Consider the following 24,889-nt stretch of genomic DNA (forward strand, 5'->3'; position numbering starts at 1 on the left):
TTTGTATGCATGTTGGTATTTCTGAGTGCAACATGTTTGGAGTTAATGTTAAACTGGGACACCAAATGCCTGATGTACTGTAGAAATGCCAAAACCTTGAAAACTGACTACAGGCCGTCCCTTTCAAAAACTAACTGTAATTATACAGACATTTACCGTCCCTGTTCAGAAGACCTGGCCAGCTGAAGGCTCCTCACTTAAACGTACAGTTTCTGACAGAGAATCTATCTTTATTATCGCAGTAATTACGATTTCATATAATTTTATAGAACCAGAGGATCATAATGTGCATTATTATTAGTAGTAGTATTGTTGTTGTTTTTGCTGCTGCTTTTGTATTGTTCCCCTACATTTATTTTATTGATACCCATTAGTCGTGCAGGATATGCTTGAATGAAACAGGACACACGGTGGTGCTGTGGGAGCAACTTTATGTGCTGGAAAACTGGAGCAGCTTTTACATTTTCATTCAGAAAAACCAGTTTGTTGCCTAGCAGCTGCATTCAAGTGAATGAAACGCCCCACCCCCACCCCCCTGTCCTCTCGTATGGAGGGTAATTGATGCCGCAGACCCCACAACAGAGAGACACTCAAGAAAGTGTGCTTGTGTCATTCGGCTCATTAAAGATAAATCATTAAAGACATTATAGACAAATTTCATTTTTCTTTCAAATCTGAATTCAAAGTGTGGAGTTTATTTTTATTTTTATCGAAGGACAAAGCTGATACATGTCGATAGTCTATTTACTCTCAATCATTCCCATGAAACAATTACAACCAAGTATTTTGTGTGAATCGCAAACCTGATATGTCTTATTCCTCTGCATCATAGATCTCTACTGTTGTCAGTGAGACACACCGTTACACTAACTTGTGTGTTATTTTGTTATCTTGAACACACAGTGGGCTTTAACTTGACTCAATCCCACATACACCATCGTGCTGTCGAAAAAAAGTCCCCAGATTCAGGATCACAAGGAAAGATTTGTCATATTATCTCAATTTAAATCCTGTGGCACGGTATAGCAGTCAGATCTCGGCCAGCGGTGCAACGTAAAATCAGTGGCTGACATGTCACATGGTGCACGTTCAGACAGAATACGGAGGTTGTTATTCAGATGGTCCTCAGGCATCAGAGCAGCTGTTTGCAAAGGAACAACTTCCTGTGTGTGCAGTCTAACTGCTTGGAGCAGGTAGTCTCCTGAACCTTTACCCAGAAGAGTCAATGGTGAGGGTGGATCTTAAATAAAAAAGATGTCTTACAGCACTTTATCCAGAAATTACCTTTAATTGTTGATTTGCGTCTTTCAAATCGCCCCATATACTGCACATTTCTAAATAAGGAATTTATGATGATGGGACGTTCGCATAATCACACAAGGGGAAATAAAAGAGTCATTTCCAAAATTCATTAACTTTTTCAAATGTATTTGTACATTTAAAATTGTCCTATTGGCGTAATTACATCTCACCCCAGACAAATAAATACGAATGTTAAAGATAATTTGTTATTGACCGTCCTGGCTCAGTGTGTCACTAATCACCCCCCATACCTTCCACCACTCTATTTTCAAAGCGCACCGCGAATCCCAGAGAGCAGAGAGCTGAAGCTTCAGATGATGCTGCAGTGTGCTGTGTTTGTGCTTGGACGTGGAGACAGATCCCTGTGTTTCAGGCTAAATGCATCTCTCTTTGTGGTCATGAATTCACTTCCAGTTGCATTGGATTTTAATTTTGCATAAGGATCATTAAAGATCTGGAGTTTTCTGAGAAAGATGTTCAAGGTTCTCTTAATTTAGACAGGTAAGATCACTTTTTTGTCCTGTAAGCCCATCGATATAGACAGAGGTGATAATATAATTTCTGTATTTCTCCTCTGTAAGCTCTCATTTGATGACAAATGTAGTTTTGCAGGTTTTTGAAAGAAAAAATTTAATGCAAAAAAAAAAAGAACTAAAAACTGATATAAAAACGGAAATCCGTGCAGTGGGGATTTCATTTGTTTTATTCAATATCTCAGTTCTGAACATTCTGAACATACACAAACACAAGACGTCTACTTGTGCCTGTCCCTGACTGTGCAAACCGAGGACACAAAGAGACACCTGTGTGATTTGTCTGCGTCTACAATACATTTTATTTCCCACTGTCTGATTTAGCGTTGCCTGAGTATGTCGGCTGAACTTTCCATCTGCTTGACATGACAGATAGATGTTGAATTATACATATAAACCATGTTTTGCGTGTTGTTTTATTTGTGTTCACTTGCTAAATTTGAATCTTTTTAGTCACTGTGGAAACCTTTAGCTGTGTTGCATGCACACATATGTTGTACATATACCTGCACAAATGATGTTGGGAAATTGATTTTGATTAACAATTATTTATCTTCGATCTATTGATTATCTTAACAGTGCACAGTTTGTATTTCATCCTATTGTAATGGTTATAGGGAACGTGTAACAAAAGAAATCTGTGCCTTCTCTCAGGATCATTCTGTGAAATACCTGGTTGATTTTTATGGCCTCAGCATGTAATTCTCTGAAACATAGTCCAGATGTTTAGTTAATTTCCCCTGATTCCACTGGTTGATTCTCAGGAGAACAAAGGGTGATTGACACCGTGCATATTGTTTTATTACCCTCTGGGACTTTTGGGTCCCAAGTCTAATTTTCCTGGAGGTTGCATGGAAATCAATGCTGTTGTACTTTATTTAAAATATGTCTAAATGATCTTCATGGTTTTACCTCAATGCAGAGAGAGAGAGAGAGAGAGAGAGAGATTTCTGGTTATATAAAGCCTTTACTATGTTTTTATTTATTATTCATTTCTGAAATCCAGCTTTATTTATGATGAATAAAGGATCCAGGGAAAGTGTGGTATACGATTTGATGGAAGAAGGAGCTGAAGACATGTTTCTCTGCTCAGCCAGTCAGTATTTACACGCTGCAAGTTCTCTGCTCTCACATGTTCTTTCTCTGCATCTTTACAAGTCTGTACCTCTTGGTGTAAAGGAAGTATAATGATGCACATGTTAGCATTAACTGGTTTTAATGCAGTGAGGGCACGAAGATCGCACGGATCTAAAATTGTTCCACAATTTGTAGACGTAGTTTATCACGGATTGGTGAACCTCTGTCCATCTTTATAATTGAGAGGATCATTGCATTCTGGTTTTATAGACGTTTACACATCGTCCCAACTTCTTTGGAATCAGAGTTGTAGTCTAATGATTTTGTTTGATATATCTTACTGATATTTCCCATATTGAAGTGAGTGGACTTACTAGAAGGTCTTGAAGCTATTTCACCTCTTGTACAAAAGGGGCTTTGGGAACAATAAAGTTATTTTGGGATTGAGAGATGACTCACCTTGAAAAACTGATGATTGAGAATCTCCACAGACGTTACTAAAACATCTTTTCTCAACTTTCTTAAAACTGACCTATCACAGTCCTTATGGAAATTATTCTTGCAGCCAGCTGTGCTGCACACACAAACCTCTGCAATTACAGGCCACACACATGCCTCCTCAGATTATAAACTCCACCCTTTAAAGATGTGCTGTTTCTGCAAGACTCCTTGTTGACGATTGGCTCATTGATCTGAAGGAATCTTCTCCCAGGAGTCATTTTCCTTTTAAGCTTCTTTCAAAAATGCACTGAAAATCAGGAACAAAATCAAAAGCACATAACATTCTGCACAACACTGGCAAAAAGAAACTGGAAGTGTTATAATAAAGAAAAAAAAAATCATGTATGGATGTGGCTGGTCTCACCTCGGCTGGTTTGTGATCCCAATGCTGTCAAACAGGAAATGCATTAGAAGTGACGTGCATGTGTGCATCTGAATCAACCCACACAAACTCACGAGGATTCATTAGCTACTGCATCATTCATTCTGATTCTGGGCCCCATGACAAAATAAACATCTATGCAGTCTATACAGTAATTCCCAGTGTTGTTCAGGCCCCTGTGTCGATCTGCAACCCTCAACAACTTCAGCATCAATTCAGCAACATCTCGTCACTGCAGAAGCAGCTTGTTTTCTTTCGTTGACCCAAAACTGAGTGTGTGTTCCTGTCACCCACCTCAGTGTGCTCAGATAGCCTCATGCAATATTCAGAGAGTGAGATTTAGTGAGGCGATGGCGGCACCTAACAAAAGGGAATGAATGATCACAGGAATAGTAGCATTAGATCTATTAATTAGGTAAAACCCAACTAAAATATTTAAATATGTCAGCATCCGGAGATCGACTACAAGTGGGACACTGCCACAAGCATGGTCTCTTTCCTTTTTACAGCTTCAGATAAGTTTATGTATAAAAGCAGATGGTGGATCCAACAGTGATGGGAACTCCAACTCAGCTTTTATTTGGTATAACGTCTTCCTTTTGTAATTTATCAGCTAAAGACCAACCAGGGACCTTCATGTATATCAGCTAAATTAGGCAATATACTTAACATATATACTTATATACTTAAAATAAACCCTATAATTTCCAGAATTGTACAGTCCATTATCCATGTATCCTGTTTAGGGCCAAAGGGTCATAGAGCAAGAGGCGGGGTCCACACTGGACAGATCAACAGTGTGACTCAGAGAGACACACACAGACATAAATATTTTAGCAAATCAAATGATTCACCTTTCCCCGTGTTAAGCAGATGGTTTGATCGTTGTCTGTCATCACACCTGAAGTCAATAAACAGAGCACTTTCAACAAGGCACTGAGGTTTAAGTTGCCGGTAGTTTGCTAAGATGGCGGCAGTAATGATTTTATAAGCAGAGAACACAACAGGTTTGTCAGTTTGTCAGTTTGCTTTAGACTTTGTCTGCCCCCATGTGGCCAGAAAAGGTGTAATACAGCTTTAATAAAGAAGCCTCCAATTAATACAAGAAGAAGAGAGTGTTTTGTTTTCTCATGAGATAAATGACTCTGTTTGGAATTAACTCTATTCGTCTCTCCAGCAGTTCTTCCCTCCTCCCTCCTCCACCATGAGTTTCCCCTCCAGCTCGGTGGCGGGTGCAGCGCCCTTCAGCACCAGTGCTTCACCAGCATCTCTGGATTCCAACGTTTTCTTCAGCGAAACAACGGCGTCCTGCTGCAGAGACTCGCTCAACTTCATCATCATCAACGTTGGGGGGAGTCGCTATGTTCTGTCACAGGAGCTGCTGGCGTCATACCCGGAGACCCGACTGGGGAAGCTGGCCTGCTGCAGTCGGGACTCAGCACTGGAGCTCTGCGACGATGCAGACTTCCTGGAGAATGAGTTTTTCTTTGACCGAAATTCGCAAACCTTTCAGTAGGTGGCTCGTACTTCTTCCCTCTACAGTTGCAGACTCATTTTAAAAATGTTTTGCAATTCTCGACTGATTAAAAACAAATTGAGCATTAAACTTTTGAAGTAAAAGTGCTAGAACACGTATGCTAATAAACCTGTTTGCAAGCTTTCATTACACACTAAAAAACTAATGAAGATTGCACATCCCACTGTGATGTTCTTCTTACCAGAGTTTCGTGTCATCTTTGAGCAGAATTAGTTCTTCCAATGTATGTTATAAAAAGTGAACAGAAATGAAGCATCAGTTTTCATGCATAAGACATGAGACGCATTTTTAAACTTTCTCCCCTGGGAGACAGTTATAGTGTTACACTTCCATTCTCCCCTCAGCACCGATTTCTTCTTAACAATGGGTCGTAAGCTGTCATTGTGCCAGGTTGGTATCCGATCACAATCTGAAGTAGACCAACACAGATTTAATCTTGGTTTAATTCATTTGCAAATGTATAATAAATATGATTAACATTAATTTTCTTGTCATGTGTCCCCTCCAAAAGGATAGAGAGAGATACAGTAGAGTCTACTTGTAGACGTGTGAAATGAACGCTTAGGTTCCCTCTGTATCAGGGGTTCTTTGCCTCCAGTCTGTGCTATCAGATCACATATTTTCGTTAACAAAATGCCTCCTGTCTCTTGGTTTTTGTGCTGACAGGTATGTAATGAACTACTACAGAACGGGTCACCTGCATGTCATGGAGGAGCTGTGTGAGATTTCCTTCTTGCAAGAGATTGAGTACTGGGGAATTGACGAGATCCGTATAAACCCCTGCTGTCGTGAGCGCTACTACCGCCGCAAGGACCAGAAGGAGACCCTTGATGTACGGAGAGAGTTTGAAACTGACAGCAGCGAAGAGGACTTTGTGGGTGCAGCCTGTCCAACTCTCCGTCGGCGCCTGTGGGAACTGCTTGAGAAGCCTGAATCCTCTCGGGCTGCTCGCGCCTTTGGCTCACTCTCAATGTTCTTTGTGGTGGTGTCAGTCATCAACATGGTGCTTATCTCGCTAGACTTAGGGGAAGACTTTGGTGTGAGTGTTGTAGGATTGGGTGCACCTTTGCTGTTTGATACCCTGGAGTATGTGTGCGTGGTGTGGTTCACGGGCGAGTTGGCGCTTCGGTTCATCTGTGTGAGGGATAAGTGCCGGTTTAGTCGAAGCATTCCCAATGTAATAGACCTGCTGGCCATTCTGCCCTTCTACGTGACACTGGCTGTGGAGAACCTCCATGGAGGAAGCACTGAGCTAGAGAACATGGGCCGAGTGGTGCAGGTCCTCCGACTCCTTAGGTCCCTTCGTATGCTGAAGCTGGGACGACACTCCACAGGTAAACATCAACATGGCACTTTTTGAGAGTTTATTTCACTTTTTATTCTATATCCTTAGGAATGTTGAGGTTCAAAAAAACTGAACATAATGTTCTGGGGGTACAGGGTAAAGATACATTACTTGTATAGTTCTGATTATACAGAAGTATAGTGGATGGATGTGGACAACACATATTCCACTCAGAGGTCTGTGAATGGTTGATAAAGGTAAGATGAAGTCTAGAAACATCTGGTGGCTAAATTAAGAAGTACAATTTATGGAACTTCTGGAGGACAATAGGGGTCTGTTTGGTTAATAGGTAAAACTAATTAGAATCCCATCAAAAGTTGAGAATCTAACATCCAATCGCAGGACTACATGAATCTATGTTGCTTCCTTAATATAATTTAAACTGTTTAAATGATGATATTATTATGAATTACTTTTAAATAATGAGACTATAGTGGCCACGTTGCTTCCGGTTAAGTGTCTATACTAGACAAACCGTGGCTCAAACTTAGGTGCTGGGCTGGGGTTGGGGTTTGGATGACATGTAGTCATCACGCAACATTACATAATCACACTGTTCAAGGCTTTTATGTGCTTTGGCATCATTATTGGATGCACCAGAAACACCACAATAGAGCAGCATGGGAACGACGATCCATACGCACAACAGCTATGAGGTTAGGTGCAAAAACTCCACGGTTAATTTAAGTTTAAGGAGAAATTACAAAAATACAAAAAGATGGTTACCAACATTACTTCCTTACTATATAAAGCATGTGCGTAACGTTGTGCAACGATCACCCTTAAAGTGCACTGGAAGTCCAACCCCGGTCTCCTGTGGCAAAGTCCTGTGTTTTGTACCATTCAACCACTCGCAACCTTTCTATAAAGACTTTTTGTTTTATGTGTTACATCATCATTACATCGTGTTTCGATTGCACTTGACTGAAAAAAGCCCTGTGCAACGGAGAAGGGTACCTCCAGCCTCAGCATGTCCTGCCAAAAGACTGTTTAGCAGGATAATAAACAAGAAGGCAACATGGGTCATTATAAAACAAGTGTTATATCTTATTAAAAATATGAACGGAGCCAAAGAATCTGAGTTTGAGCAGCCTACAAGCAGCTGCCTGAGGGGATCTATTTAGCCTGTCAGGGGATTTCACGTATATGACAAGAACATCCACAGAGTAAAAAAGAAATTGTGAGATTAGAGCCAGGAGGTTTTCTGAGGACTTGAGTCATATTTTTGTTTAGTTTGTTTCGTTTGATCCAAGGAAGATCTCTGGCCTCAGCTAAAGAACAATGGAATGGAAAAAAAGAATAAAGTAGGTTGGAAAAGGGAGAGAGAAAATGAGGTTACAAATACCGTTCATTCATAAAAGCTACTCCTTCTCAAACCAAATGTGGATGAAGTGTGTAGTGCTTTTTTGGGTTTTAAAGGGCGACTTCATCAAATTTCAACGTGCTTTCCATGGCTGCTTCTAGTTGAAAGACCTCCAGATGACGTCACCCAGAGGAGTTTTTCATCATTAGGAGCCCTAATGATGTTCACCAGATTTCTGCGAAAGCAGGTTGACCATGATTAGAAACTCCATAGTGTGAGCAACAACACGACAATCTGAACTGACGTTTCCTCCACGTGATGTCATCTGGAGGCATTTTTCGTCTAGAAGCAGAGAGATATTTTAATGTGGGGAAGTCAAAAAGGAAGTTTAATGGCGTTTATTTACTACTAACTAGAACCAAAAGAAGCAAATTCAAAATGAGTAAAGAAGTCCGTTAAACACCGCACAGTTACGGTTATAACGGCAGACGTGACACATATTTTTTGAAAAAACAGATTTGTGCACCTGAATTATTAATATAAAAGAACTAATTGAGTAACTGCAGGGTAGAAATGCTGCTCAGGGTGACTCTGGCTGGTTTTACTGTGCAGGTGAGCTATTACAGTTGATAAGAAGACGGAAAACAAAGGTGTGGACACGGTTCTAGACATACAAAACTGTGTTCGTTGTGCCTGTTACAGTGAGTTAAAAATGTGACAGCAAACTGTAATCGGAGCTGCAGACATCTCCAGCTGCCTTCCACACTGAAGAAAAGCTATTTATGAGCTCATTTCACATGGTTCCTAAACTCAGCACCGAAGCTCATTTCTTATCCTGTTGGAAGAGAAAAGAGCAATGACAAGTGATTATGGGCTGTGAACGTCGGCCCTGTGAGCGGCTCACATATACGGGTGCATTTATAAATTAGCTGTTTCCTTTTGCTGCCACTTGTTATTTCAGTCCTGAGACTCTGACGGCTCCGTATCTGGAGGAGAAATGAGGATGACAAATATCCAACAAACCCAAGTCTCTCGTTTAAAAGGAGATATTCAAATAAAATGTTGGTAAGTTAGTGCTTGAAATAATGACTTCCTGTAATATACACTTGAACAATAAGGATTTAAATATAAAACAATGTCCATATAATTTAGACAGCAACCGTGGAATAACACCTGTCTTTCTATGAATGTGTGAGTGAAACAAATGTAGAAAATAAAATCACAGAGGACGGCATAGTGGTGGAGTGGTTAGCGCTGCTCATGTCCGGCTTTCTTGACATTTCATCAGTAGTTACTCTTGAAATGTGTTATAACACAAATACTGTTGTAGGACGTTACTGTGGTGACGCGATGTTAAAACAAAAAGAACCGGATCACATGACCTGAACAGCCTTAACCAATCAGTGAGGTGTCATTTTGTTCGCTTACGGGGTTAAACGGGCTTAACGGGTTAAAACCACAGAAAGTTCCAGTTTCACTTCTTAAACAAATCATCATTCTTCTTTCCTTCTTGCTATTCAGGCCTAAGGTCTCTGGGTATGACCATCGCTCAGTGCTACGAGGAAGTCGGCCTCCTGCTCCTCTTCCTCGGTGTTGGCATCTCCATCTTTGCCACTTTGGTCTTTGCTCTGGAGCACGACGTTCCTGCCACCACTTTAACCAGCGTACCGGCCGCCTGGTGGTGGGCGACCACCTCCATGACCACGGTCGGCTACGGGGACATCCGGCCCGACACGGTTGTGGGGAAGGTGCTGGCCTTCCTCTGCATTCTTTCCGGGATCCTGATCCTGGCGCTCCCCATCGCCATCATCAACGACCGCTTCTCCGCCTGCTACTTCACCATGAAGATGAAGGAGGCGGCCATGCGGCACGGAGAGATGCTGAAGAGGCTGGCGCGAGGCTCGGTGGGGGAAACCGGCGAGGGTCCGGTCGGGAGAGGCGTGAACCTGAGGGACGCCTACGCTCGGAGCATCCTGGAGTTGGTGAGGCTGCAGGGACAGGAGAGGGCGAGCACCCGGAGCAGCGGGGGAGAGGAACTGTGGTGGTAGAACCTGGACATGACAATGGGACCAGTTTCACCTGGTGGGTAAAGAGACCCTGCACAGGGGGAAGGCAGGGGTCAACAGGAGTCATAGACGAGGCAGATATTTGTGGGCTGCACGTTAGCATCCACAGATGGTTCTTTCAGAGCCTTTTGGACTTCATGGGACACAGAAAGCAGGAACTGGAGCTCAGACTTCCTGGACACACAAAACACTTACGGACAAGCTAAGTTAATTAGTGAGACCTCACCTTTGACCTATTTTCTCCTGTTAAACTAAGCACTGATATATTCTTTTTAAGGCACAACATAAATTCCACATTAGTGTATCTTGTCACATCCGTCACACACTCTCCTGCCAGACTCCTGCAGCTCTCTGAATAACATTTCTGATTTTAATGAGCTCCTCAACGTGGCATCCTGTGTGACACCATCCCTTCAATGATCTCAGTGTGTTCCTGCAGTGAAAAGTAGACTCAGCGAGATGCTGTTGACTTGTTTTTACAAATATCTTTCCTTTGTGGCACATTGACGTCAGAAACTCCGGTTGGTCGGACGGAGTTTAACATTCTCAGACTGATTAACTCAAATATAGTACCACCAATTTTTTTGCTTTTTGTTTTTATTTTCACTTGATTAATTAGTCATAAAAAAATGCTCTGTCAGAAACTTCAATAAGTCTCCAACAGGTCCTGGTCTGAAGTCAAATGTAGGTTGATTGTCAGGAAGTTAAAATATTCAGTAGGGAGTGTGTGTGTGGAGGCATCTGTACCATGTTCCTCTGTGGTTTTACTCTGAAGACAGCAGCTTGTCTCCTCAGTCTCATGGATTTAGTTTGTCGGTTTATATTCTATGCTCCAGATCTCTGAAAGGGATTTGAAGTGAATTCTTTTTTGTGCAATCCTGACTGATTTATAACATGGATACTGTATATATAAATAATCAGATGTTATTTAAAAAAATGTTATTTTAATGCAACTATGTTCTTTACCATTAATCTCCAACTGCAAATTTGTAAAAAAGCTCCTTGGATTAGGTGAAAAAACTATGATAGTGTATCTGAAAAGTTCAAACTTTGCTGTTACATTAAATGAAAATTCTACTCTCAGCCACGTGCTGCAAACTGTGTAATAAATGTTATGGTGATGCGACTTTGATTAAAGTTGGAGAACGTTGGACTGTGGACATGGACTGTGACTGGCCACCTTTTCGGGACCTTTTCTTTAACCCCACCATAAAATGTTGCCTAAACCAAAGCAGCACATAAGACACAGGACTCCAACCTCCAACTCAGTGTGTGGTCTCTGTTCTGTCAAACCACCTCCCACCCTGTCTGCCTCCATAAAGCTGCAGAACATTTCTGTTTGAAAATGGTTCCAAATTAGGCCACAAGATGACACATGCAATTCTAACACAGCACTAATGAAAAACTAAAACAGCACAATTGCAGTACAACAGTGCAATTTTTTCCGTCTCTTCTTGTAATGCAGGTTGCCGCCATATTTGTTTTGGCAGAGGTACCCGGCAATGATGTGGATTTTACTGCCCAGCAACTCATGCTAGTAGCAAAACCGTTTAGTACTTGTATCGGTACTCGGTATTGGCGAATACTCACACCTAAGTACTTGTACTCACCATAATTTCTAACAGAATCAGTGTAACTGGTCTGAAATCAGTTTGAGATTCACTAATCTAAAGTATTTTACACACTGCCACTAAACACTTTTCACGGACCTGGTGGCTGAGAGATGCTTGAGAGATGCTTCTCTGAAGCCCTGGAAATGTTTACATGTCAGTCTCTACTATGTTTGCACGTTGCACAATTTACAGCTTGTTTAAAAGCTCGGCTGACAGGTCGCACACATCGGCGCCTCTGCGAGCTCTGCAGGTTCTTACTGTGTGTGTTAAACAGCAGCAGCTTTACACTGAACGAGGGCGTGTTTTAGCGCCTCCTATGGGACAACTGATAACATCGTTTATTTCCGTGCAAAAAGTCTCCAAATAACAGAAATCCGAATAAACACAGCCAAACAAGAGCTTAGTTAAAGTATTTTTCCCACAATACACAGTTTACTCCTTTAAACTGCTCTGTCAAAATAACTTTCTCAGAGAGAGTACGCATGTACAAGAAATGTGTAGAAGCCCCCAGGCTGTTTGTTTCTTTCTTTTTTTTTGGTACTTTGGTGCTTCTGCCTCTTTTTTCTCTGTGTTTTCACTCAGTCATGCAATAATTCTCCTGTGGGTCAGAGTGGTCTTTCCAAATATCACAGCGTTGACCTGAAGGTCTGGACAATAACGTTGACCTGGGAGCTGCTGTGAGGATGCAGTGTTTTCTCTTTTCCCAGGGTTTCGTCAACTTGCTTGATTCCTTTATCAGAAAATGTGAATCCTGTTCTATAGACAACCTCAAAGCACTTCACTAACACCTTCAGGTAGTTAGAGCTTTTGAGTGTTGAGCACCTGAAGATTAAATTCAGACCTGGAGCAGTTCTTGGACATTATGAGCTACAGTTTTTGACCTGAGACACTCGAGTGCTTTTGATTTCTCGGGGACTGACCTTCACACTTGAGTGAACAACATCAAACCTTTAGTTGTTCGGCTCTTTGAACCAAAGAGGATCGAAGGCAATTGGTAACATTTTGCCGCCACGTGGACATTAAACAGCTGGGGAGTCATTTATTTGCATGGAAACCTGTATTATGTAGCAAAGCAATAAATATCCTGCACTGTGTGTCCGGTGCAGGCAGAGGATATTCTTTTCCTTTAAATGAGTAAAATGCAAATGTGATGTTCCAGTTTTTTTTCTCGCTGTGCAGCCACAGGCATCAAACAGTGAATTCAGGTCAGTTATGAAACCCAGTCAGGCAGGGAGCCATCTGACGTACCTGCGGTGCTGCCAGTGATGAAATAATAAGGAGGGAGAGAGTTTTAGAGGAGAAACCCGCAAAAAGCATGTATGGAATGGATGACCTTCATCAGTCAGTCTTTTTTAGTTGTTGTTGGTTGTTTTACAGATTTGTGACGGACCCATTCACATGTAGTTATTTTGCACACACCTTTATCCAAAGCAGCTCCGACATGAGGTACTAAGCAGAAAACCTTAAGTGAAGTTCACAAGCAAGAACCACCCACTCAAAGCTGATATGAAGGGAGAGTGTATTGCTACACTGTACATCTGCTGAACAGCAGCTGTGATCGATGATTGAACGAGAGGATGTCTGGATGGAGCGATGGCTACAGTGTGGAACCCAGAGATGGTCCTGCTAGTGAACTGCAGATATTAAGTGGCCTGAGAGGAACTGTTATTGTCAGACATTACTAGTTCAGAGTACTTGTTCAGAGAGGCTGACTGTGTTCTGCAGGAATCTTTCTGTTTCTGCCCCATCAGATCAGCTGAAGCAAAATACTACAGGGCAGGGTGTTTGAAATATTACAGAGAACTATAAGGAAAACTTCCCTTACTTATGATGTTTGACAAATGCTCACATTGATTGCACTTAACAAAATGTGGGGACAGGACGGGCGATCGTGCCAAAATAAAATGCAATCGATCAAATAAAAACTGTGAAAGGTTGGGAAATGCCAGCGTAAATACTCCTCATGGGGGACGTCATTTTACTTTGAGCTTCACAGAAACTCTCCCGTCCTACTTACTGCTGTCTCGGTCAACACAGGCTTGCTATCCCCTCAAGCCTGCTGCCCTTCCCCAGGGATGGTTTTCGTTTCGCTAAGCTCCAGCTCGACTCGTCGCTCCGTCTCCTCACCTTCTCTTTTAACTTCGCAGATACGATCCGAGCGCCGCAGAGGCACACGGCAACCTTTTTAAAGCATCAGCACAATGGAGTAAAAATAATTTTACACCACCCAGCAAAGCCATAGCTCTTTATGTCTGACTTGATGTCTTACACGGAGACCCTTTAGAGTGAGGGGGCAGCCATGTCAAAAAGAAATGATGAGGCTGGTAAAGAAAAGCCGGTAATTTTATTTATACCTGTTGGTAGATTTTGCAGTAACAGATTACACACATAAAACGGTACAATACCTTCTCTGACTACTTGTTTAAAAGAGCAATAGTAGCAAGAACAAACTGGTCCTAGACCCTGGGTTTTAAGACCTCAGCCATATGGAAGATACTGAAATTCATGGGCTGGAGGATTGGAGTCATCACTACAGATTAAAGCTGGCTATCTGCAACTGTTTAGTGTATAGTGACCCCACAATTTGTGCTCTGACACATATTGCTGTGAAGAGCAATGATGGAATCACACGACCTTGCAGTGAGACAGCAGAGGAGCACAGTGTCCAATTAGAACCTGACTGATTCAAGATGATCTGCCATCATCTAACAAATGTGATGTAGTGCATTTGGTAATGTAAATGCAACCAAAACTCAAATTGGACAAGAGTCAAACGTCTGCTGGTCATTTTTGGTTTAATTACAACAACACTACAAGAAGCTTCTGGGCTCCCAGAACAGCAAAAGTAGGGCTGGGTGAGATGGCCAGTAAAGGCTATAGCGTGACATATTTTGGTGGTTTGAAATGTACCGTAAAGCATGTCGTAAACCAGCATGATCAAAAAGTCCTGGCGAGATTAGTTGTTTACAACCAAAATAAATGGAAAAAAACAGTATTTCTGTGAACAGCTATTTTATGAGAATAAATCATGTCTTTTATGGGAGGAAACCAACACAAGCACATGGAGAACATGTAAACTCCCTTTAGTTTAATTTAGGTTAGTTTCTAGAAGCACCCAGACTTTCTCTTCTCTCGTCCGTCAGTCATTCTGAAATTTTAAAACATCTAACGGGGAAATTTACTACATGTCCCAGAGAACAAGCCTTGACACACTGAATAAATTCCAGTTTACTCTGAGGAGAACATGAACATCTGATGTAAATATCATTGTAACTCATTCATTATTTGTTGAGCTGCTGCACTCAAAACCTTGTTAACATTTACAAGCTGTAAAAGTCAGTGAGATTCATTCTGTATGAACCGTACACGGGACAAGATTTCATGGCAATCCAGCCAATAATCACCTGAGATATTTCAGCTTGTGTTGGACCATCTGACTGACGCTGGTTCCTACAAAGTTTCCTCCCATTAACATAAACACAACAGGAAAACCAGCAAATAAATACCACTCGGGTCAAATCGGACCCTAATAAAGTCAAAATTGTCCCTTAATGGTCCAAACTCTGAAGGATAATCCTGGATGCGAGTGCTCAAGCCCTCCAGTGTGTTGATGGCAGACCAGTAAACCATCCTCAGCTCTTCTGTTTCAGGCCTTGTGATGATCAGTCTCTGCTTGTCATAACACTTCACCTCCACTCTCTTTAACTTCCCCTCGGTGACGGAGCCGCTCTGATCAAACTCCTTCCTTACAAAACGCAGATGCCTCGATGAGGGAGAGGCTTGGTCTAACGTGAAATCATTCGTTTGCAGTTATGGGTTCTATTTATGTGATTGTATTTGCCGAACATGAGAAGAAAAAAAACACACTAAAGCTGCAGAAAAATCTTTCCAACAGTCAACAAATAACCCTCACATCAACTATGGGTCATAAATGAAGCTACAAAAGTTCGGAGCATCATGCTACTGCAAAGGTCAAAGGGTCGTTGAGATTTTATGGGATTTTAATGAGTTGCTGCAACTGTACACAGGAGCGAATTAGGGGTATGAAGACTGATTGAGAGCTTAGATGAAGTTTAAAGAAGTATGTGTCTTTCTAAACTGTCTCAACCATAATTATAGTGCAGGACGCACACGACCAAAACATGGAGCCACAGCAAAGGGTCTGAAAACTTTATGAGCAAACATTTATTATGTAGTTATTGAGTGGAGGCTGGTGACATTATCCATTTTGTTTTCTTAGTTTGAAAATTGTAATTTTCTAATGTCCTCGTGGTGTGATGTCATGTCTTCTGCTCGCTGGCGTGTCCTGTATCTGTCCTCTGTGCTGGGTCTCTGAGGCTTTATGTGAAAAACATGACACAGTTTTGTTGCTTCACATCCAAGTTAAATGACTTTCACACACACACACACACACACACACACACTATGGAAAAGACAATGTATTGCTGCATTTCAGAGCAGTAAAATGACGGACAGGAAGTTCAGCTCCTGACTTTCATCTGTTAAAAGCTTCGATTGAACTTTAAAGTCCTTGATCCACATTCATGCTGGACTTTCATCTGCCCTCTGAGGCTCCTTTTCTGAGGGTATGGGAGGTTTTAGCTGTGGAAGCAGCCGAGGATGGAGAGTTTAGGTGGTGTACAGTAGGAACTGAACAACTTAGTTAATAATGGAGAAAGTCAGTGCTCATGCTCCACACAAAACATTGCATTCTGCTTTGTTTCCATGCTGATCCTAAACCAAAAAAATTATACCATTGCAAAAGTTTGCATCCCCCTTGATAAATGAAATAAAAATGTCCTCACATTTCTGGTGTTCTGAATGTGCATTAAATATGCTGATGAGAATGTTTTCTATTTGACATTTCAAAATAGAGCGATGCATTTACACCCAGCTGTAATTCCACATACTGCAATCTGTCCAAGATAGAAAAAGGTCTTCACGTGGTTTGCAGACCGTATGTGCAGTGGGCACAGAGTAATAAAGAAACATGATGGAAAAACAGACTGAAGCAGCCAGAAGGCCACAAGTCTCTCAAAGAGGCTGCGATGTTCATTACAGTCACAATATGAAAGCACCGATTTGTCAGTTAGTCAGTCTCACCAGCAAAGTCTGGTCTGGGTGTGGTGGAGGACAGGTCAGTGGGTTTGTCCTTGGACCCCTTAACGAAGTCAGAATATTCTGCCCGACAGTCTGGACTTCATATTTCAAACAGGCTCCATATTGAATGAACAGTGTTTGAGAAGAATGATTCACGTCATAATTAAATCTAAAATGTCAGATAATTCCCTGGCTGCTGAAATTATTAGTTGTCTGACAGAAAACAAGTCTGGGAACATTTGTTCACGTCAGCTCCGGCTTCAGCTCAGGACTGACAACTGCATGAGAGAACGAGTCGGGGGAACAACACAACGTACGTACAGTCGTCCCATCCCGGGACGCCTCATTAGCCCAGTTTTGCTCAGTGGGAAGACGCTGGACGTTGCAAGGACGAAGCTGCATGTATTTCCAGCTGTGACAGGAGACAAAACGAGGCCACATTGTTCGCTTCAAATGGTCCTTGTCTCTGCAAGACGACCAAAGTGGGTCAGCTCCCACACATGAAGTAAGTCAAGTTAAAATGCTAATTTGAGCCTATTTTTATTATTATCATACAACAAATGCAACAATTGCTTGGCAATTTATAGAAACAGACATCAATTATGTTGTGTTTGTCTACTTGGTCTTTGCTTTCAATTGAGTTATTTCTGGTAACTGTGAAGTGATGGATTTAGACCGACAGTGAGGATATTGGAGTTTTCCGAATTCATTACAATTTACAATTTACTTTAAAAGAAATGGAAACAGGAATTATAGAAATATCTCTCTTACCATCTTTCGTCATATGTAACTTTTGGATATGGATACTTTTGGATACTCTAATCTCTCCTTAGCCCTTGACAGTTCCTGACCCTAATCAGAAATTTCCTTCAGTCTGCTCATTCTTCCTCCTGTGGAAGGTGTGTCCTCCTGAACGGTGCCAGGTCCAAACCAGTATTGTGATCTCTCCTCTACGGCTTTTCCTTTGGTTCTTCTTTGTCCTTATTTGACTGAGGGTCTAAGGACAGAGGACCTTGAGGCCACTTTTGTAATTGGATGCACAAGCCAGTTTTCTGATTATCAGCTGATTACCTGCATCAGGTGTGTTATTAAAAGCTGGATCAGACCACATAAGATGAGGGTGGAACGGTGGAAGACAAAGAATATTAGTACCTTTCAGCTCCTGATTGACGGAATGAACCTGACCCAAGGTAATAACCAGGGGGTTAGAAGTGAAAACCAGTGGAGTGAGGCCACTGCTTCTTCATATCAAAAGGAGCCGGTTTTCCATTAGGATCCTGCTCAACGTCTCCTTTAGGGAGGAGGTGGACACGAAGATCAACTGCTGGATCAACTCATGTTGTGTTTTGTTTGGCAGTAGAACACATCACAATGACTATTTGAATGCAGTATTTCAGCTTCCGAGAGTATCCGTACACTGTAGTAATATTTCTACTCCCCCCCCCCCTACAGCCCTCATGACATCTTGGTTTGTTCCAGCGGGTGAAATGTGCTTCCTGCTGGAGTTGTCACTGACGATGATGTGGTGGCACCAGCAGCAGCAGCAGCAGAGTTTGTCCAGACATGAGAACACGTTGTTCATGGTGTCGTGATGACAAACTTGAAGCGGCAGAGCGTCTGCAGGCAAAAGTGAGGAGATGCTAATCATCCTGTCAGGAAGCCACTGCTGATTGCTGCAGAAGTCTGCACTGTATACAGCATGTAGTCTAAGTTCCTGATAACTCCAATGTTGGCGCCAACAATCCAGCCAGGAGATTTTGTCGCTGTGTGACTTGTGCACAAAAAATCTTTGATGTAGGATAAATATGAATAAGCCACATGCCGAATGATTCATTTTCATGATTTAGAGATTTGTAGCTTCTATTTGTGTGCTTTCATCGATTCAGTCCTTAAAGTCAGACTCCCGACTGACAGAGTTGGTATCCAGTGGCGTGAAGTGGCAGCGTGTTCACAATGCATTTTTAACCTTTTGAATCTCCCTGATAGGAAGTTGGTGTTAGGCTTCCAGTCTACTCTGTCAGAACTTACGCACAAATATAGTTCAATGTCAAATTATCCAGATCTTTGCTTTTAAAACTCGTCAATCCACAGTGAATGTTTGCTTGTTTGAAGTGAGGTGCAGAAGATGCTGAACCAGGTTGGAGGCTGCTTGGTTTTGGCCCTGTGGCCCCCTGCGGTGCCAGTCACCATTGCAGAAACAAACATAAACATTCACGCCCACTCCGTGTTTTGATCGATCTAACAAAACAGACACTGTCAGTTTTGAATAATCTCCCACCGCTGAAGACGTGTTTTTTTTCCACCTCTGTTGAGCTTGTTGATGTTGGTGTTAAGATGAATTTTAACATTCCACAGACGACCAGCATTTTGCCCCTGCTGTGTGTCTCTGTTTGCAGTAAATCAGCTACAGCCTGCTCCTGTTCAGAGCAGACATCAGTTTCACAGCCTGGGAATGTCGGCTCTGCCAGCGGACTGACGCTGACCAGTGAACCTGGAAACAATCCACGCGATTTAATGAGATGATGATCCGAGGGTGAAAGTGTAAATAGCTGATGCTTAGATGGATGATGGTGATGATGATGCCACAGAATGACAATATAAAAGCACATCGTCCCTTGTTGTGGTCTTACACAGAACTTCCAGCAATTTAGAAAGATTTTTTTACAAGGCTGTTTATGAAAAATCATTGTTGAAAGGTGAAATCAAAGCTACAGCTGGACAACTGCAGATGGTGGCTTTAGCCGTGAAGCTCCACTTCTTTGACTTAATGCACTAAATGAAGATCAATTTGGTCAGATTTTTTCTTAATGGTAAATTTTTCATCTTTGTCTTTTCTTTCACTGGCAGAAATGCATTTTCATACCAACCAGAATGTGACATTCTTCTTTAGGCTGTAACATTTTCAATTTGCATTGAGATCTCTTGCGGGTAAATGTTCCATCCGTGCAGCAAACTCTGACCTGGGTGCTGCTAACAGTCACACAGTGTTCAGCAGAATTCCCAGCATTTTTTTCCCTCACTGATGAAGAAGGAAGCGAGCACATTAAAACACCGAGGAGACGAGATCCGTCGGTGGATGAGAGGAGAATCTGATTCTTTACGGCACTTTACACTGATGGATTACTTTGATTTTTTAACGTACTGGAATGTTATGTTGTAAGCTTGTTTCTGTTCAGACCATTTTCCTTGGTTTTCGGTGACAGTCTCAGGCGTTAGACATGGTCTATATTTATCCTCTCAGATTATATATGAGCATTGATGCCATCAAAACCAGCCCTTAATCGTGAATGCAAATGTTTAATCCTTCTGTGACCTGAGCAAAGCCTGCAGTCAAAAGTCTGTGTTGGTGTGTGAGTCATGTGGTAGTCAGATAAATTAAATGGTAAAAAAAAAAAAAATCAGACATCTTTGCCTCCCCCAGGTTTTCTCTGTTCCTCTGTGTTTGGCATTAATCTTCAGTCCTAAATTAGCTGCCTCGTTATAATCTAGCATTTAAAAAGATAAAAAAATCAACAACTCTTAAGTGGAAACGTGCTTCAGCCATGTTTGAATTCTGCTCTCTGTTCGTAACTGTTGGATTAAGTGTAATAAACACAGGACTAAAATCACAACTGTATAATAATAATTTTCATGTCATTTTAGTTCATTTTTAGTATGTTTTAGTTTTAATTTTTTAGTTTATGGATACAAACACCATAAGCTAATAAAGCTACCTGAGCTGTCATTTCAGTGATTGAGGTTACGGCAAAAAGACACACTGTGCACATGATACTTGATTGGATCTTCCATGATGAGGAAGCAGATAACGATTGGAGGAGGATGTGATCAAGTCCACCCAGGTGTTGTGTGACAATGTGCTTAAATCAAAGGCATAAAACTTGAGATCTGGCCTCAGAAGCAAATGCGTTCGCATGGTCGGTGACAGAAATTTGATTACATTTGGTTGCTGACCTTGAAGTAGTGCAACAGTTCAAAGGGATCATTTTACATGTCATAGCTTATTGTTTTAAGTTCTCAAACTTTGATTATTTCCAGGTTTGACCAAAACTAGAAAGTAACGTCAGTATGTAGAGACCTGCGGACTTTTGATGCCATGTTTGTGATAAAAGACCCTCTGAGGAGTCAGCCCTGTTTTATAGCACTGTGGTAAATTGATGATATTTCTCGCTCCTTTGCTTTATCAGGGCTTGTTCCTCTATCTGCAAATTCTCTGCCCCATTACAAGTACACACTATTCAGAAGTCCAAAAACCTGGTACAATGCACAGAGATACTGCAGAGGGACCTGTGTCGACCTGGCCACCATAAGCAACATGAACATTATGGAAACTGCTCTCAGTCTAGTCTTGGATGGGGCTTCACAATGCTTGGCAATGCTTTTTTTTTTTTTTTGTGGCAGCCCCATCATTTCAAATCTCTTGGCGTCTTCCATCAAATTATCCATGTGGTTACTATAAACCAGAAAGGAGGGTACATGTTAAATATTCCACTTTGAGTGCATTAAATAACGGATAGATTTATACTCTCAACATTCAGACACTACTACAAAATGGCAAAATGGCAAAATGGCAATACAGCGAGTTGGGGAAGACTTAGGACATATGAGGTGTTCACTTTCTTTCATGTTCAGTAAAGGGGACATCGATGGTTTTTCTGCATGCACATCCATAATGCATCTGGACTCTGTTCTTTAACACAAACGCGCCACAGTATCAAGGCTGCACTATTAATTACAGCTGTAACAAAGTGTTTGTCTGTGAGGTGACGATGCAAGTGGAGAACATAATAAAATCTGATTAAGGGATATTGTGTTGGCAGGTGTGTGAATTCTAATTATATTTGTTTTGTTTCTAGTCACAAAACAAGACCAAGATTGCTACATTCTCAACGCAGCAAAAATGTCCTGGACTGCAGTGCGAGAATACTGCAGAACAAACTACACAGAACTGGTCAATATAAGGAATTTTGCAGAGCGAGACGTAATTGATCAGTTGGCCAGCGGACAGCAGAGATGGGTCGTTGTCTTCATAGATGACTGGATGTGGTCAGACCAGACCTACACCTGGTTCAGATACTGGCCAGTGGATGACTATGTTTGGAGTGGCCCCCTCTGATTACTGTTGTGCACTGGTGAAAAATGAATCCGGTAGATGGGCAGCAAGGCTGTGTTCAGAAAAGCAGCGGTTCGTTTGGGAATGCGGTGAGCATGCTTTTTAATTTACACACTTCCTGCTGCTTTTCTCAGGTTTAGCAAATATTTGTACGGCCTCATCTAAATCATCTTTGACAGAGTTTCCTGTTTCTTAGATCAGGCTGAGGCTGCTGAGTGAGAATGTGACTGATGCCTTTCAACTACAATGGAGAAAGCAGCCTGACGGGAACGATCCCTTGGTGAAGAAGACCTCGAAAAAAAGACCAGATGGATGTAGATTCATTCGTTCAGTTAAAACTATTTTCAAAGTAAATTAAAGTAAAAAAAAAGATTAAAAAAAGCTCTTGAAATCTGTGAGAGAGAAGAGAGTTAAATAAAGCACGAGTGAACTCAATTAGTATTTTAGAAATATTACATCTAGCTTTCTGTTGGGAGGTTTAATATTTGTAGACAAACAGCCAGGATTAGTTTATACAGTAGTTGGACAGACTGTAAGGACATACGACCGTTTCTTTCTTATTTGGTTTCATTCAGTTATGTTCAGGAGCAGAGAAAACATGACTTTGTCAGTGGCAGCAGAAACAATCATTTATAAAGACTAACTCTGGAAAGTCCAATAAGATGTGGGATCATGGTCATCTGGGGTCCACTATTCCCAACTCATAACTTTTTCCACATTGTGTTATGTTACAGCCTTATTTCAAAATGGATCAAATTCATTATTTTCCTCAAAATTCTACAAACAATACCCCATAATAACAATGTGAAAGAGGTTTGTATAAAATCTTTGCATATTTATAACAAATAAAAAATGAAAAACATCACATGTACCGTATTCACGGCCTTTGTTGAATACTTTTGTTGAAGCACCTTCAGCACCAATGCTACAAGCTTGACTCACAAGTTTGCGATTTTTGTAACATCCCCTTCTGTTTTGACAGTGTTTCAGTGAAATCCATGAAACCTTCAAACATCCTTTACACTACTGGGTTCTTCTCCAGCCCCTGTTATTTTAGTTTAAGACTCCAATAACACAAATGTACATGCATTAGTTCAAATATGATGATACTGTGTGGACAGGGCTTCAAAAGGGAAATGAATCAAAGGTGGTCCTGGTCTCTGGCAGACAGATTTCTAGACGGACGCAAAGAGAAACTGTACTTTTCAATTTACTTTGATGGTGAGAGTCATGCGTTTACCACTTTATGATAATCCAAACTAGTGTTTTTATAGTGAAACAAAAATTGAAATTAGTCCCAGTTGGCCCCGTGACAGACAGGCGACCTGTCCCGGGTGTAACCCACCTCTCACCCGATGACAGCTGGGATAGGCTCCAGCAAAATGCACTGACACACACACACACACACACACACACACACACACACACACACACACACACACACACACACACACACACTGTAAGTTGGGATTTGTATTCAGCTAATGGAATAAACAAACATGCTTGTACTTTCTGTAAACTTTGAATGTGATGTCTGTCTGTGGGATTAGAGACAGAGAGGGCAAAAAGAAAACAACAGATTCTTGGACAGTTCAGGATCTACCAAACATTAGGTCTGTTCCCTTCTGTGAATATGAAGATCTGCGTGAGAACATCAATCATCGTTCAGTAAACATGCAACAAGAGAGCTACAACACAGCCGAGGCTTCACTTGGAATTTAAAATCTAATGATGCTGATCAGTATTGGTGGAGAGATGAAGCCGTGGTGAAGCCGTCTGAGTCGAAAAATGGTTCAGGTGTCATCACCTTAAGACTTCAAAGGTCTAAAATTCAAAAATCTGAACTTTAGGTTTTCAAAACTCTTAAAACTCGAATTATAAAATACGATTTTCACAGGATCTTATTTGGCTCATTATTTTAACGTCATGTTAAAGTTCATGTTGCAATAATTTACTTGTGCTTTTATGTGTTTTTGGAAAAAAGACTTTCGGGCAACTGTTACAGATTTGTCAATGTATGATAAATGATGTGTCCTGCTGGCAAAGCTAAAACATTCAACCAGCAGCTTCCTGGTCTCTTCACAATGATCGTGGACACTATTTAGACTGAATAGATGCCTTCAGGTGTCGCCACAGCGGGACTAGACGCCCTTCCTGCCTCGACCCCCACAATTTATCCGAGCTCTGGACGACCACCAAGGTGGAGCTTGGTGGGAGGGTGGGGCCACATCTGGTTGGGGTGGGATTTAAACCTGTGGCCTTCTGCAGCCCAACCCAATGCTCTGCCACTGAGCCACCAGGCCCCCATGATCGTCCCATCATCGACTGTTTAAAGGTGCAGGTTGTGAACTTTAGGGTCAAAGTTTTTCATATTTGGTCGTTGTGTTAGATAACATGCACATTTCTGTTACTTTCATCTACATAATATTTAACTTTAATGATAATAATCTGTGATAGTGTGGACTTGATCAAATAAATAAATAACACGCCATAAAGTATAACTTTATCTAATGAAGTTAAAATTTGGATCTAAAACAGGTCTTAAATTGCCTTTTTAATGATCTTAAAGGTCTTTAATAGTCTGAAATTGGACCCACCCTAAGAATTAAACTTTAGTTTTCCCCTGCGCTGAATTTACATAGTTTTGTTGTTTGGTCCTAATCCAGTGTTTCCATTTGTTTTCCATAGTGGACATGAGCCAAACAAACAGTCTGTGCATAAATTAACAATTATCTCCATGACACCCGAGTTCCCAACCAATCACAGCACAGCTTTGTGGCTGTTCCATATAAGTGCTGAGACTGGGGCCTGTTTTTTGCACCATGTTTATCCAAGAAAAAGACACTGCAAACATGAATAAAGTCAGCTGAAGCTAAATTCACACATAAGAGAGGGGGCCGATCAGGATTCACTAAACCTTTGGTAAGCTGTTCTACTTTCTCTTTTAGTCCTAATAAATCATCATCATCAATTTTGGCTCTTCAAGTCTTAAAGAACCCGGACCTAACTAACAGATTATT

At 41.4% G+C, this 24,889-nt stretch overlaps 1 protein-coding gene across 2 annotated transcripts; it reads left to right on the plus strand.

Annotated features, from left to right (window-relative positions):
• Nucleotides 1–1,616: 1,616 nt before the first annotated feature.
• kcnv1 (potassium voltage-gated channel modifier subfamily V member 1) lies at nt 1,617–12,171 on the plus strand. Of its 2 annotated transcripts, none has more exons than XM_067511901.1 (4): nt 1,617–1,803; nt 4,973–5,307; nt 5,999–6,666; nt 9,502–12,171. In XM_067511901.1, the coding sequence occupies exons 2-4, from the start codon at nt 5,000–5,002 to the stop codon at nt 10,026–10,028; spliced, it is 1,503 nt and encodes a 500-aa protein (XP_067368002.1). In that variant the 5' UTR covers nt 1,617–1,803; nt 4,973–4,999; the 3' UTR covers nt 10,029–12,171. The 2 variants fall into 2 exon arrangements, with proteins under 2 accessions (XP_067368002.1, XP_067368003.1); XM_067511902.1 differs by having other exon boundaries at nt 4,976–5,307.
• The last annotated feature ends 12,718 nt before the right edge of the window (nt 12,172–24,889 follow it).

This window comes from Channa argus, chromosome 7 (assembly GCF_033026475.1).
Source record: "Channa argus isolate prfri chromosome 7, Channa argus male v1.0, whole genome shotgun sequence".
Lineage (NCBI taxonomy): Eukaryota > Metazoa > Chordata > Actinopteri > Anabantiformes > Channidae > Channa > Channa argus.